General features: G+C 48.1%; 1 protein-coding gene across 2 annotated transcripts in view; it reads right to left on the bottom strand.

Moving 5' to 3' along the window:
* The window catches only part of LOC135810272 (protein sax-3-like), a 41455-nt gene extending 34730 nt beyond the window's left edge, over positions 1-6725 (bottom strand). The window contains exons 1-4 of one of the 2 annotated variants that reach the window (XM_065323752.1): positions 6423-6725; positions 4160-4394; positions 1371-1606; positions 129-224 (exon numbers count right to left, since the gene is read on the bottom strand). In XM_065323752.1, the coding sequence (XP_065179824.1) occupies positions 129-224; positions 1371-1606; positions 4160-4307 (480 nt within the window). In that variant the 5' untranslated portion in view covers positions 4308-4394; positions 6423-6725. Of the gene's footprint in view, positions 1-128; positions 225-1370; positions 1607-4159; positions 4395-6121; positions 6375-6422 lie in introns of those variants that run through there. The other variant, XM_065323754.1, reaches the window with a different exon arrangement.
* Between the last annotated feature and the right edge of the window lie 8275 nt (positions 6726-15000).

Raw genomic sequence — 15000 nt, 5'->3', positions numbered from 1 at the left:
GGTAAACCCTAGCTAACACCCGGTAAACCCTAGCTAACACCCGGTAAACCCTAGCGGCAGATGCAGATGTGTACCACTAGTGTTTAAAGTGCGACTTGTACTCCGCAAAACACGGTAGCAATTCCTACCTTGCTTCCATCAAGTTGCCATTCGAACGTAGGCTGGTTGACGAAACCGCCGGCAACGCATGTAAAGAGGAAATAATCCCCTCGTAACAGGTCCACCTAAGGACATGAACGCACGCACAGACACAGACACATGCAGAGGGCCATTAACTCACATTGCACAGAAGCCACAGGAGGGGGGGGGGTGAGGGCTATTAACTCACATGGCACAGAAGCCACAGGAGGGGGGGGGGGGTGAGGGCCAATAACTCACATGGCACAGAAGCCACATCAGGGTGATGACGGTGGTGATGTCCATCCTACTTTTCATCAACAAATGAGGGGTGGGGGGGGGGGGGGGGTGGGGGTACTTTTTGTGTGGTTGCTTTGGTCCTGGAAGGGATGGCTAATGGGGGGGGAGTTCGACTGGTGTCGTCACTGTGACCCAGGAAGGAGAGATTTTCTGGTGAAGCTGGCTTGACCCAGGACTAGGGTTGAGGTTGGAGTACACACTGGTGTATCTGATTTGATCAAAGAAGGGGAAGGTGGGGGGGGGGGGGGTATAGCTGCACTAGTGTAACCAACTTGACCTACGTATGGGGATGGGGTCGGGGGGAGGGGGGGGGGGGGTAATACCGTATACATTCATATTAGCAAGTGTAGTACCTGATTTTAACCCAGGAAAGGGGGGGGGGGTGGGTGGGTAGTGTCTGCTCTGACCCAGGAAGTCTCTCTCTCTCTCTCTCTCTCTCTCTCTCTCTCTCTCTCTCTCTCTCTGCTATTGGCGCGCCCGGTTGTGATGAAGCCAAGACCCAAGGTCGGCAGAGCATCCCAGACCACGCCACCACTCCCCTTGTTCATGGCTCACACATAACGGGTTTACGTGGCTCTAGTAAAATAAAAAATATAAAAAATGAAGGGGGGGGGTTGGGTGGGTGGGTAGTCCCTGCGTTGCCCCAGGAAAGGGTATAAATACCGTGACGTTTACCCTTCCCGGGTTCAAGCTCCATTATTGGCGTGGTCACTTTGCACCGTGATGCAACGGAGTGGGAAGGAACTACTTGAAGGATTCCTCCACTTACGCGGCAATCCCACACAACAACAAAGTCTCTTTAGAAATCCACTGATGACAGTGACAAGAAAATCGATTTTGGAAAAATAATTCTTTTGAGACTTGATTGTTGTGCGGGATGACCCCGGAATTGATTATTATTCATTAGAATTACTAAATTGTTGTCTCCACCTCACTTATTTGATTCCACTTACATTGGCTGGCGGACCTTGAAGGATAAACAAGGAGAACAGGGGAGGTCCTGACATTTCCGGTGCCGTTGGAAAGGAAGGTACTCCTTGCGTTGGTGATAGAGTTGATGGCAATTCCTGTGTGGGTGGCAGGGTTGTTGCCACTGCCTGTGTGGGTGGTGCAGTCGTTGAAGCAACCGTAGTGCCAGTTGTAAACTGCGGTGGGAACGTTGGAGGTGGTGTCTCCTCCGTTACTTGACCTGTACATGGATATAGAGTGTGTGTGTGTGTGGGGGGGGGGGGGGGGTGCAGGGTGAGGAGAGTCACAGCCTAACCATTCACGGATCATGCTATGCGTGATTAAATCACATTGATGGTTGACTGCGTCACACAACCGGTATCCACCGAGTCACACAACCACTGTATCCACCGAGTCACACAGCCGGTATCCACCGAGTCACACAACCACTGTACATGTACATAGATAAGCTAGACACAGATTTGATATCATGCACCAATGTATTGAGTGTATGTGTTTCGGCAAAGTATTCAAAGGGCCAGGCACTTCTAGAAAACAAATAGGAGTATGCGTAGTACAGTCAGATCTCACTTATCCGGTCCTCTTTTATCCGGATCCCTCGCCATCCGGAAGAAACCCTGTTGGTTACCGATGGACAGCGTATGCTATGCACACATACAGTATGTGTGTTCGATTATCCGGTTTCCTCACCTATCCGGATATTTTTGTGGAAAACGTGTGCGGTTAAACGAGGTCTGACTGTATGTTCCATGGGAGTTGAGTGTTCAACTCACTGTTTGCTTTGCTGCCGCCATTCATGCAGCTGCCCTCTCCTCGAGTACATGCGACTGCATACACGCACAACTGACCTATGCATGATGGACTGAGCACATGCGACTGCATACATGCATGGTATGCATTACATGGACTACTGACCTGTGCGGCATAGACTACGAACAAGCAGCTGCGCTGAACGCAAAGCTCTGTTAGGTACCTCCTCCCGTACGTTCTACAACCTTTTCCAAGCTGGCTTGCATGCACCCTCGTACTCACCTTTTGTCTCCTTTTGTCATACAGGTAGACTCCCTTTAATTCGAACCTCAAATTGCCAGGCCCTAACTTCGAATTATCCGGAACTTCTAATTATCCAAATACAGCCCTATGCACTGATATGTATGTCAAAATGCTTGAAATCGCATGCTGAATATTTTTGGCACATTTTTATTTGCATCAACGAAACATAGGTGGTCGTACCGCGTACCGGTACGCGGTCATGTACAATGGATTATCAAAACACTGGATCGACACAAAATCATTTTGACATTATCTTCATCTTCTAAGTTCTAGTGAAGAAGTTGTCAGTTACTGCAGCTTTCCTGAAACAATTTCAACGGAAAAGAACTGCGCTGCCTAATCCGCGTCATGAAAGGCCGTTGGACAGCAGCACGTCGTTCTGAAGAACGGAAGTGGAGCAAAGGCATAGACAATATTTACGACAATAGTGTTGTTGTGCGCCAACATCTCCGCGCACGAGCTGGCGCGGTAAGAAAGGCCATCGAGATCCGCGAAGAGAGTCAGCCACCTGGAAGAAGTCGTCTTCAATCAAACATTTGCAATTTGCCTCGCACGGGCTTGAATCAAATTTCGAGAGAAGGTGGGTTTCTTGAACGCTATAGTCGATCCTGCAGCGGACCATCAATCGATTTTTGAGCTACTCTTGGCTAGAGAAGGAGAAAAGAATGAACTTCGAATTACAAGGATAGCAACTCAATCTCACTTCGAAATAAGCGTTCAAAGGACATAGCCAATGTACTGTAAACAGCTCTTCTGTACGAAGACTGGGTTCGAATTATCCAACCGGCGCACTTTCCGTACTTCGAATTATGCATTAGATTTTGACTTGAAGTGACTTGCAGAAGATCGGTACGACGAAAAAGTTCGAATTACACGGAATGTTCGAATTATACCGTATTCGAATTAGAGGGAGTCTACCTGTATTTTGTTCCGTTGGCCTGGGTAGCTACTTGCGCGCCCATATTTGCCAAAGCTAACCAGGCCCTTTATCTTGCCGCCCTCACTCGATCTCTTGCCTCTCTCTCCCGTAATGTAGTCGTTTCGTTCGTTTGTCTCCATCTTTTCGTCTGTAATAAATGTCTTCCCAACTACCCGTTCCCGTTGTCTGTTGTGCCGGGGAGTATGAGTCCTCTTCGTACTCTACAGCTCTATTGGTCTGGAGGGTCTATCATGTTCATTTGCAGATTCATGGAACATCCTGCCATCCACAGCTCGCTTCTCTACACCTATGAATAATGTTCCAGTAAACCTGTCAAGGCGACCACTCGGATAAGGCAACCACCTGTCCCAGAAGACCACTGCCACCAGGACACAGCCAGGGATACTGTTTCCAGTAAAACTCCCCTGGATAACAGAGACCACATTTTAAAGGTATAGTCAGACCTCTCTTGACCACACCCATCCGTTTTCCATAAAAATATCCGGATAGGCGAGGGAACCGGATAATCGAACACACATACTGTATGTATGCATTGCATTTGCTGTAAATCGGTAACCAACGATTTTCTTCCGGATGGCGAGGTATCCGGATAAAAGAGGACCGGATAAGCGAGGTCTGACTGTACCTTGAGTAGTCGTCTAAGACAGGTTTCACTAAATCACCTTTTCACTGAATTCCTTGGGCACCCTGTAAGACTATAGTCAGTTGGGTGCCCGAGTAAAATAATAAAATATCAACAACTCAGGCATACCCATGCATCACATGTCTTACTACACTCACCTGTGCATGGACTGGGTAAGACTGCGCAGAGCAGGCACAGTAGAGTAGTGGCGGCTGCAGCAGTGGTAGCAATGGTCATGTGACGACGTATTGACCTACTGCCCGGACGGACAGCACCCTGACGTGAACACTCCATGATGGTGAACATCAGAATGTGTGCGATAGTCGTGCTGCTGCTGCTGCTGCTGCTGCTGGAGCTTGCACAGGCTGTGTGAGCAAGGAGTGATCACAGAATCTGAGATAGAAGACACACGTGCACATACACACACACACACACACACACACACGCGCACACACACACATGTACCCACACACACACACACACGCACGCACACACGCACACACACACACACACACACACACTCGCACACGGAGAAGAGCGATCTTCAGGCCGACGTAACTGGTGAACATGTTGGCCTTCCGGTATCTGGTCAAACTTGCAAGACAGCACCACTCCTCGCTCGAACGCACCTCACGAGGGCCCTATAGATAGCAGACTGACTTATTTGGAGGCAACACCGCTGTGAACAGCAAAATTAATAGCTCTTGATGCGTAGCTCCCATCACTCAATGTTCAACACTGCATGACTCATGCTGGTAGCTGAGACCTCATGAGGTGTGTATCATTGGAGACAGAGCCGGTGTCACTGCAAGTTCTTATCCTCAGTGATGTTCGGGCTGCCGCGAAGCACTGTGATATGCAGTGACTGTGTTCATGGAGTGACTGTGTTCATGGAGTGACTGTGTTCATGCAGTGACTGTGTTCATGGAGTGACTGTGTTCATGCAGTGACTGTGTTCATGGAGTGACTGTGATATGCAGTGACTGTGTTCATGGAGTGACTGTGTTCATGCAGTGACTGTGTTCATGCAGTGACTGTGTTCATGGAGTGCAATTTTTGCTAGTCTACTGAAGCCCAACTCTTGAGGGGGGAATTCCCCAAAAATGGGGGTGAAAGTTGGCACTGAGATCCCAGGTTCGAGTATTCTGATTTTCTCCGAACGAATATTCAAGTATTCTTCATCTCCTAAAAATTGCACACCAAGGGCCTTACAATCACATGATACAACCCTGATCGAACCGAGTAGCAGTCATTTTTCTCGGGTATTATTGGTTGGTGGGTCATTTGGGCTCTCTCTACTCGTGAACAAATGTTCACCACACAGTCTGCACATCAATATCTGCCGACTGCTGCTCGGAAACTGAAGATGTCTGTGGCAAATGCATGTACCATGTATGAACGAGTACTCTGATTTATTCCGAGTACGATTATTTTTGAAAAAACCGAGCGAGTACTCGAGTATTTGGTATAATTGTTTCATCCCTACCCACAGCACTGTCTACTTAGCAGCTACGCAATGGTGCTTTCTTGCAGGCCAAGTGACGAAGGCTTGGAGTGATGTCCTGCCCGTGTCTCTCCTTCCCTCTGCATGTGTCTGCCCCTCTGCGCGTCTCTCCATCCCTCTGTCAATACCCCTCCCTCTCCCCCCCCCCCTCTGTCTCTCATTCTGCCCCTTCCCTCATCTTTATGTCCCTCCTTCCCTACTGTCCCTGCCGTCGACCTATCTGCCCCTGTCCGCCTTCAGTTGGTCTATCCTTCCCCGCCCACAGTCTGTCACTTTTTCTCTCCCTTCACAGCTTCAGTCTGCCTGGCCCTCGGTCTCGCCATCACCGAATATTCTCATTTTTTCCCTGGCTCTGTGTCCCGCTGTCTCCCCCAACGCTGTGTTCCCATCTCTCCCATCACATGATGTCTTCATCACTCCTATCGCAGGATCCCCATCTCTACACTTAAACTCTGTGTTCCTATCTCTCCCCTGCAGCTGACAGAGACACAGTCACAGGTGGAAATGTTGTGCTCCTGCAGCTTGTACTGGCAGTGCGACTAAAGTGATCTGCCTTTTCGGTTCCATACGTACACACTACATGCCGCTCCATGCACGCTACAAAGCCTACATGTACCTTCACTAGCGATGATCCCTGGTTTAGGAGAAGAACATGTTCGCACCCTCTAGTCAACGTATCACATCTCGCCAGGAACTGGAACTATCAGGCAGCTGGAATGGGTGCCGTTACGGCCGTAGACCAACCGTTTCACCAAGCACACCACTTGCAAGCCGCCGTCCCTGCCGCCGGGCTAGAGACTCGACTAGACTGACGATGACCACACAGCCAACAAAGCCAATCCTATTTTTATAATAACGACAGCATGTGCCTTGGCTGGAGCAAGATTTAAAAAAATGCGGAACGAGTCGCTTCTTACCATTCAACTGAAGTCCTGTCGTCGTGTCGGGCGTGACACATACGCGCACTGAGGCGGAACAGTAGCGACACACAGCGGACGAAGTCAGTGGTCGAGTGTCGCCTTTGCGGGCTACCTCCGGAACGCGTCCATCGCTACAAGTGCAACTCCAGCAGGCCTGGTTCACTAGCACACACCTGCACTCCCTGCAAGACTATCGCGTACTAAGCAGTACCCAGGCACCGGAGGACGCTTGTTTTCAGATTGGGAAGAAGTTCAAACATCAAATTTCCGACACAAGCTATTTGCTTACTGGTTGGTTCATTTATTACCCGGTAGTTGACCGCCCATACTCCCTACATCTACATGACTATTGTACAGTGTCCGGAGACTTGGGACAGCATCATGATCCATGTCATGATCCAGCACTGCACTGCGGCAGGGTAAAAAAAAGCTGACAAAGTGACAGTGTTCAGAACGTTCAGAACAGTCTCATTTCGAATTATTTGCTCGCTCACTTGCCAACGGATGCTGTCGCAGCACACGGCTGTCAAGAAGCGGCAACTTAGAAAGATGGCGTCGGTTCGAGATGGCATGGTAACCGCGCACGTGCCGTGGTCCGTGACTTGCTCATGTATGCACGCAAATGCAAGTCACAAACTCACAAAGATCGTCTTTGCATTTGGAGAAAATATCTTCGACTCTCTTTGGAGGTTGGCGAGGTTTGCCTAATCTTTACTTGATTGCGATGCCGGTATGTCCTCTCAATAATTAGAACAAAGAGAGCTGATGATCGCTTCATTGCTGAGCAGAAGTAACAATCAACTCTCCTCATGTCCTCAGTGCCAAAGGCAGACGACTGCAATTCCACAACGAGCATTTCACGGTGATGGAAACAATAATCGTGTACTAGTACACACTTGGACCATTTGGTCATCCCTATTCTAGCCGCTAGTCCGTCCAGCAAGCAGATATTGACTATTACGATAAGTACAACTGCGTGAACGAGGGCTCACGCAGCAAATTCAATTCAAGACGTGACTCCAGTCAAGAATTAGGGTCTTTACTCGAGAACTTCACAAATACAGGTCAAGGCACCCCACAAAACTGATAGATGGCACGAACGAAAGACAAATAGGCTAGACAAAGTGTCCCAAGTGATTGAAAACAGCAGATCTACCAAATAAGACAGCTACATGTGTCTAAACAACGATTCCCATACAGTACAGAGTAGTATCAGGCAGAATGAAAGCCTTGGAAGTGCACAAATACAGCCACGACCGCCACAAAAATTGGACGACCGCCACAAAAAAATTCTCATTGCTCTACCTCCTTGAAGGGTGAAAGTTACCAGTTATCCTATAGCGATGTCAGTTTATGCCTGTTGGAACCCCCCACAGCCCGCACGAAATACCTTTCAAATAATTCCAGGATGCAATTGCAGCTCCAGACAGGAGGAAGAAGAACACCGTGAAAAATAACGGCAACGATGCCCAAACTCTCGGGAAACGGCTGAAGTCTTCCTGAAGATGTTAACATTGAATAGCCATCGATTACCAGCGTGGTTTGGTGACTTTAGAACTGTTTTGAGACTTAGAACGAAGCGATATCTCAAATTTGATGGAATTGTTACCTGTCAAATGCGTGGGCGAGCAGGCCAGCTGACTGGTTATGCATGAACATGCATGAGCATGCATTGATTTTTCATGGTTCACGTGCAGAAAACTAAGTTGCCGCGATCCAAGTGCAGCTAACAGCCGTGAGCACACTCTTACTTCTTAGTCTAGTCATAGTTCTAGACTCTACTGATCTCTGGTGTAGTCAATAGAGACAATACGTGACAATAGTCAGTAGTCCGAGTTCAGCTCGATCTGCGTGGCAACGGTCAACACTGACAACAGTTCTTGCCTTGGCATCCCCTGACTCTGAGAGCTGTCACTATGGTCACTGACAGTACGGAGGATTAGCAAGACGAAATTCGCGTTCGCGTTCGCTCTCCAAAGAAAGTCGAACTCAGTGACGGAATTCGCGTTATGAGAAGGATTAGCAAACAGAATTCGCACATGCATGATGATGTTGACACGACGTAGGCAGTACAGCGTGGTAAATTTATGACTGCCCTGACACGAATCCACGATTCGTGTTCCGACTACTTTTCCGAACGAAAAATGCGAAAGTTCGCAATCCAGTTCGCGAACTGAAAAATGTTTGCGAACGCGAACGCGAATTTCGTCTTGCTAATCCTCCGTAGTGTCTATAATGTCGTGACCAGGTGACTAGTACTAGTACTAGTAGTAGTGTCACAGCAAGCAAGGCAAAACGGCAACCAGCCTGACCACCATGCTGATGCACTGGCACCACTGCCGGCACTGGCGCTGGCCTTAAAATTATTCAAATAATTCAATAACTTTGAAACTACTTTGAAATACAAAAATCAATTCCAATGCTAGTAATAGAAAAGGTAAAAATCAATTTGAACACAGCAGTCCTACTAAAACAGTAAAAGGTGTTTTATTGAACGCACAAAGCTCAGTGGCAGTAGTGGCCCTGGCAGTAGTGGCCCTGGCAGTAGTGGCCCTGGTAGTAGTGGCCCTGGCAGTAGTGGCCCTGGCAGTAGTGGCCCTGGCAGTAGTGGCCCTGGTAGTAGTGGCCCTGGCAGTAGTGGCCCTGACAGTAGTGGCCCTGACAGTAGTGGCCCTGGCAGTAGTGGCCCTGGCAGTAGTGGCCCTGGCAGTAGTGGCCCTGACAGTAGTGGCCCTGGCAGTAGTGGCCCTGGCAGTAGTGACCCTGGCAGTAGTGGCCCTGGCAGTAGTGACCCTGGCAGTAGTGGCTAGCCCTCGGCGGATAATGCCAAGAGTGTACTCTTGGTACTACTACTACTAGGCCATGTTTGACCTGGTTGAATGACACTGATGAAATCTCGCTTTGCTTCCTCATATGTACTGACGGCGATGCGCTCGTTCATCTTCTTGAGCTTTTCGTTAAACTCTGTGCAGAGTGCACCCTCTTGCCGTCTAGCACTGCGCTTTTCAAACTCCTCGCACTGTCGGAGCCTCTTCTTCACATGTTCCCTCAACTCATCGCCTTCCAATCCTAACAGAATTCCATTGGCGATAAAGCGGGCTTCAATGATCCATAGTTCCTGTGCCATGCTCGCTTCGTATCCTGGCGTGGTCGCCAAATGTTGTGAACCCTCTGGTTCTCTAAAGTGTCAGGAACGAACGACTCCACACGGCACGAGGACAACTATTCACTCTTGACAGTATATTTTACTTCCATCGACTATAACAATGAATAACTAACACTAAAACCACCAGGTAGTTATAGCGTGAAAATGACAGCGTATATGAGAAAAGCATAATAATTATAACATACAACTACAGCGCACACAGCAAACCGCACATAGTGCCTATGGCGTATACTACGTCGTAAACATCAGCGGTACGGCGGAGTCGGGATACAACTGCATTGAAACGAACACAACGTCACAAGCGAGAAGGCCTTTCACTCTTGAGAACTTGTGGTTTCGCAACACCCTCCACTTACCCCTCCATTTACCCCTCCACTTACCCCTCCGCTTACCCCTCCACTTGCCCCTCCACTTACCCCTCCGCTTCCCCCCCCCCCCCCCCCCCCCGCTTACCCTTCCACTTACCCTTCCGCTTCCGCTTACCCTTCCACTTACCCTTCCGCTTACCCCTCAGCTTACCCCTCCACTTAGGCCTCGGTCACACATGCACTTTTTTTGGCGGTTCCGCCAAAGCGTAGCTTACGCTTCCGCCGTTGCCTCGGCAACGGCGGAGGCGTAAGTTACGCTTTGGCGGAAAGTTTGGATTTCGCTACGCCAAAAATATGCGAGCGGAACCTCCGCTATCGCGGATCCGCTTTGGCGGAACCTGCGTGGTGATGGCTTTGGAGTTTGGTGTGCTACTTCTGCGCTGAGTTCTGGTGTTGTTTGGTTGCCGTTTGGTATTCAGTTTTCATATTGTTCTTCTTTGCCTATGTACTGTACGTTCTGGAGATCTCGCAAACGATACTGCATCGTTATGAGTGGATAGTTGGTGAGGGATCCGTCTCCCAACTCATTGGCCCCGATCGCGGACGATCTCCAACTCTCTCCTTCTCTCTCCAAGCAATGCGTCCACCAGAGTATGCAACACTAGGACTGCAACCAGGGAGTAGTAGAGTACTCTGCCACACCCTCACTGCAACTGCAGGCATCCACGCAGTCGCTGGGGTCGATGATGGATCATGGAGGAGGCAACGACACCCTGCTATAAAACTATTTGAATTTGATATTGATGTAAACTAAACTAATATTCAAATACACCTGGACTGACAGGACAGGAGACATTCAGCAGCCTGTCAGCGATCCACGATAGCTCTACTTGTACTAGCGAAGGTCGCTTCAACTCGGACAAGAACGACACCCTGCTATACAACTATTTGAATTTGATATTGATGTAAACCAAACTAGTAATAATAATTCAAATACACCTGTACTGGGCCGCAGTGAATGCGCCCCAAATCCACGAGTGTACTTGACAGGAGACATTCAGCAGCCTGTCAGCACTTGTACAAGCGAAGGCGCTTCAACTCGGACAAGAACATCTAAAATTTCATAGGTCGTGCTGCATTTGCATTCTCTCCGCCAAAGCGGAGCGTTGAGGAGCACAGTAGTCTACATGTATGTGTGACCGCTGCATCGTGTGGTCCGCCAAAGCGGCTGCGGTAGTTCTGCTTTTCGCCTCCGCAAAAGCGGTGCAAGCTTTTCATGTGTGACCGCGGCCTTACCCCTCCACTTACCCTTCCGCTTACCCCTCCGCTTACCCCTCAGCTTACCCCTCCACTTACCCCTCCGCTTCCCCCCCCCCCCCCCCCCGCTTACCCTTCCGCTTACCCTTCCACTTACCCTTCCGCTTACCCTTCCGCTTACCCCTCCGCTTACCCCTCAGCTTACCCCTCCACTTACCCTTCCGCTTACCCCTCAGCTTACCCCTCCACTTACCCCTCAACGTACCCCTCCGCTTACTCCTCCGCTTACCCCTCCGTTTACCCTTCCACTTACCCTTCGGCTTACCCCTCCATGTACCCTTCCGCTTACCCCTCCACTTACCCTTCCACTTACTCCTCCGCTTACCCCTCCGCTTACCCTTCCGCTTACCCCTCCGCTTACCCCTCCGCTTACCCTTCCACTTACCCTTCCGCTTACTCCTCCATTTAGTAAAATAAACAACAACAACAACAACAACAACAACAACAACTTACCCCTCCATTTACCCCTCCGCTTACCCTTCCACTTACCCCTCCACTTACCCCTCCGCTTACCCTTCCACTTACCCTTCCGCTTACCCCTCCACTTACCCCTCCGCTTACCCCTAACAGTCGGTAACAGAGTGAAAAGGGAGAGAGGGCTGTGGCTCCGCCTTTTCATGGTGCTTTGCAGTCTACCAGTGAGTCGTAGTGGCTGCACTGCGTTCCTAGAAGCTGAACCTCCTCTTTGAACATCCGACTCGGACGGTCGTCAGTCTCGTCACCGGCAATACCGTAATTATGGTATAACGTGTTCATGTACGTACCGGTACAGCGGTATGAGTGAGTGTGCGGATGTGTGCACAACGATCACGAGTCTACTCGAGTGGATCATGGACCAATACAGTATACTAGTACTACTAGTACTCTGTGCAGGTGGACGGAGAACGTGCGTTTTACGACTCCGAGCTCCCAGGTACGAGGTGATTTGGCTTTTTTTAAACATTTGGCATTTTTTAACAAATGTGTAAAATTTGCTTTTCTTCTGGCTGTTTCTCTGCTCCGGATAGCTGTATCGAAACATGGGTGGTGGCAAATTCAACATTGACCAGAAAATTTGGTGCATATGATAAATTTTAATTCTCCCTGCCAGTCGGTATAACTAGTGGTGGGTGCTTTGTAGGCCCTGGCGGATAATGCTCGAAAAGGTGGCAGATTCTGCTCGAAAAGCAGTGAAATTGGCAGAACCATACAAACCTTATGGCGTGCAGTTCCTCGAATTCTGCTCCATTTCTTTATCCACATACCAAACATGCATGAAACTTGCCAGAAAAAGTACCGAATTCTGCCAATTTTTCTGCCGGCAGAATCCGCCAAGGCCTAGTGCTTTGCCATTTTGTGTAAAATGTGTAAAATGTGTAAAATAAGCCCCTGAATGGACGAGGGGGGCAGTGAATTGCTTCAGCAGGGCATTTGGACGAGGTCAGGCCGTCTTGCCATCACTAAAGACAACAATGAAGAACAGTAGGTCACGGAATACACTCTGTGAGAACGAAAACATGGCTGCGATGCTATGCTACCTATCCAATTCTACCGTATGACACAGCCACTAGTTATAAATTCAAAAACACAGCTTTCGCAGCATACTATGCAGTTGACAGATTAATTTTCATCCACTAGCAATCCTTGAAGTGAATTTAATTCTATCAACTTCAGAACATTGATGACCGAATATCTCAGTTTGTGATGCCATTTTACACCAATGATTTAAATCCTGAGAATACTATGAAAGTAGGGCATGATTCAAGACACTTTCCAAAGTGGGATCATTCCCATTTTTTGACACAACGGGCATGAAGGATAGCACTTTCACCTCGGCAACAATTCATTTGGACGTAGCTTGCCTAGCGCCTAGAAGTGGCTGAAAAAACGTCATTTTACAACCATGTTAAAAAAAGCCAAATCACCTCGTACTTGGTCTGAGGATCTACAAGAGTATTGTTAGTTGTACAACCGGGCGCGCGCGTGGAACAACACGGCGCGCGCTGCCTGCACGTAGGTCTACGGGTACCGTGACGTACAAAGACTAAGTAGCGTTGAGCGGTGAAACTAATTAATTATTTTAAAATTATTTTCGAAAATGGAACAAAAAACTTGAGCGATTATTTTTTTGCGAATGGAATGAAAATCAACAAAAATAATGATGAAAAGCATGCACGCCTCGCGCCTGTGCATGCATCATGCCGCGCAAGCAGGATGGATAGGTTCGATTCTCAGTAGTCTACAGACTGTGGCCATGGTGTCAGTGTCAGAAGAAATAATTGTGACTTTCTTGAACAGATCACAATGAATCATTAGTATTAGTAGAGAAAAGGGAGGAAGTGGTTGCAACACAACACCTACAGAATGATCAGTACAGTCCGTTGGCGTTGAGTACAGCAGGTTTGGTCTTGTAACCGATTTCGGTACTGCCAAAATGCCTACGAACCCGTCCAGTGCAGCTGGCGATGTGCCAGGTCGTGGGAAGAGACAAGTTGCTAACTCGCCCATGGCTGCAGGTGTGCTGGCTTTTGAGAACCGGACGGATAACACGGGTCGTAACAGTTCATCCGATGGCACTACCGGCCAGCTCTCTGTTGGAGGTAGGCCAGCCCTGCCCCAGTTTACCTCCATCATTGTTGTACCTTGCTTGCTTCTGTTCGAATTATTATTTTGCAACTCAGTGTAATTGCAATCGTTATGGCTTATTCGCTTTCTGGCTTCTGACCGTTGGAATTTTCTCCCAGCTGACATTCGCTCTTGCTCCTCGTTTTCACTATTCCTCAAATCTGTATGTGATCACATAAGGCACCCTGTAAAAAGGCCGTAGGCCTGTGGGGATTGCCCTATTCAAAATTTTAACTAATAATAATAATGCAATGAATATAACTAAATGCGCACTCATATCACAACCATGGGGACGAATAATGTATTCCAGAACGTTTTCTTGTCACAATTATCAATGGAATTCGTGACTAAAGAGAATGATGAAACTACAATTTTTTTATACACGTGGAGTGAAACAATGAGGATACAGTAGGTATCGGTTATAGCGTGGGTGTTTGAAAAACGACTTTCTATTCTTATTTCCGATATTTCTTACGCGCGATAAATATAGTGTGACGTATCATTTGCACGTGCGCAGAGCCAGGAAGATCATCATACATGCAACGTAGTGCTGCTGTGTATGCGGTTGCTCGTACTTCCAAAGTCGTCCCATACTGGGCCATAGCCTGCATACCTGGTAGGTTCACCATGTGGCTGAGCAACATGAGTTGCATGACGACAACAGATGCACTTGCAGCATTATAATATGATGCAATTCGAGTCGGTTCAGAACTGTATCGGGCAGATGTTATTACTACAGGCGATACACTTTGTTCTAATCTGGCATGTTTTGCTACACAAAGTCCATTCTTAGGATCGATATAATTATTCTATTACACGATAACATTGCTTGTAAGAATAAATATACGCATGAAACTCATGTTATGATTATGAAAATATGAGAGTTCATTCTTGTAGGCAGTATATTCTTTCACTCGACCACGCTATAACCGATACACACTGTACAAGCATAGTCAGAAAAATAGCACAAACTTAGGAAAAATTTGCACAGGTAATAAAAACTATAGGTGAGGTGAGAAAATGATAGGAAATTCAGCAAGTGCAGTGTGACAATGGACATGCATGTGCAAGTGTGTGTGAGTGCGAATTTACTGGAATAGTGTAATAATAATAATAACTGAGTGTAATTGGGCCTCGGGGTGAAAGCAGTAAAACGTCATTGAAAAACCCTCCGGAAATA

The sequence above is a fragment of the Sycon ciliatum genome, chromosome 2 (genome assembly GCF_964019385.1).
Source record: "Sycon ciliatum chromosome 2, ocSycCili1.1, whole genome shotgun sequence".
Taxonomy (NCBI): Eukaryota; Metazoa; Porifera; class Calcarea; order Leucosolenida; family Sycettidae; genus Sycon; species Sycon ciliatum.
The sequence above is the reverse complement of the archived record's forward strand: the minus strand, read 5'-3'. Positions and strand labels throughout refer to the sequence as shown.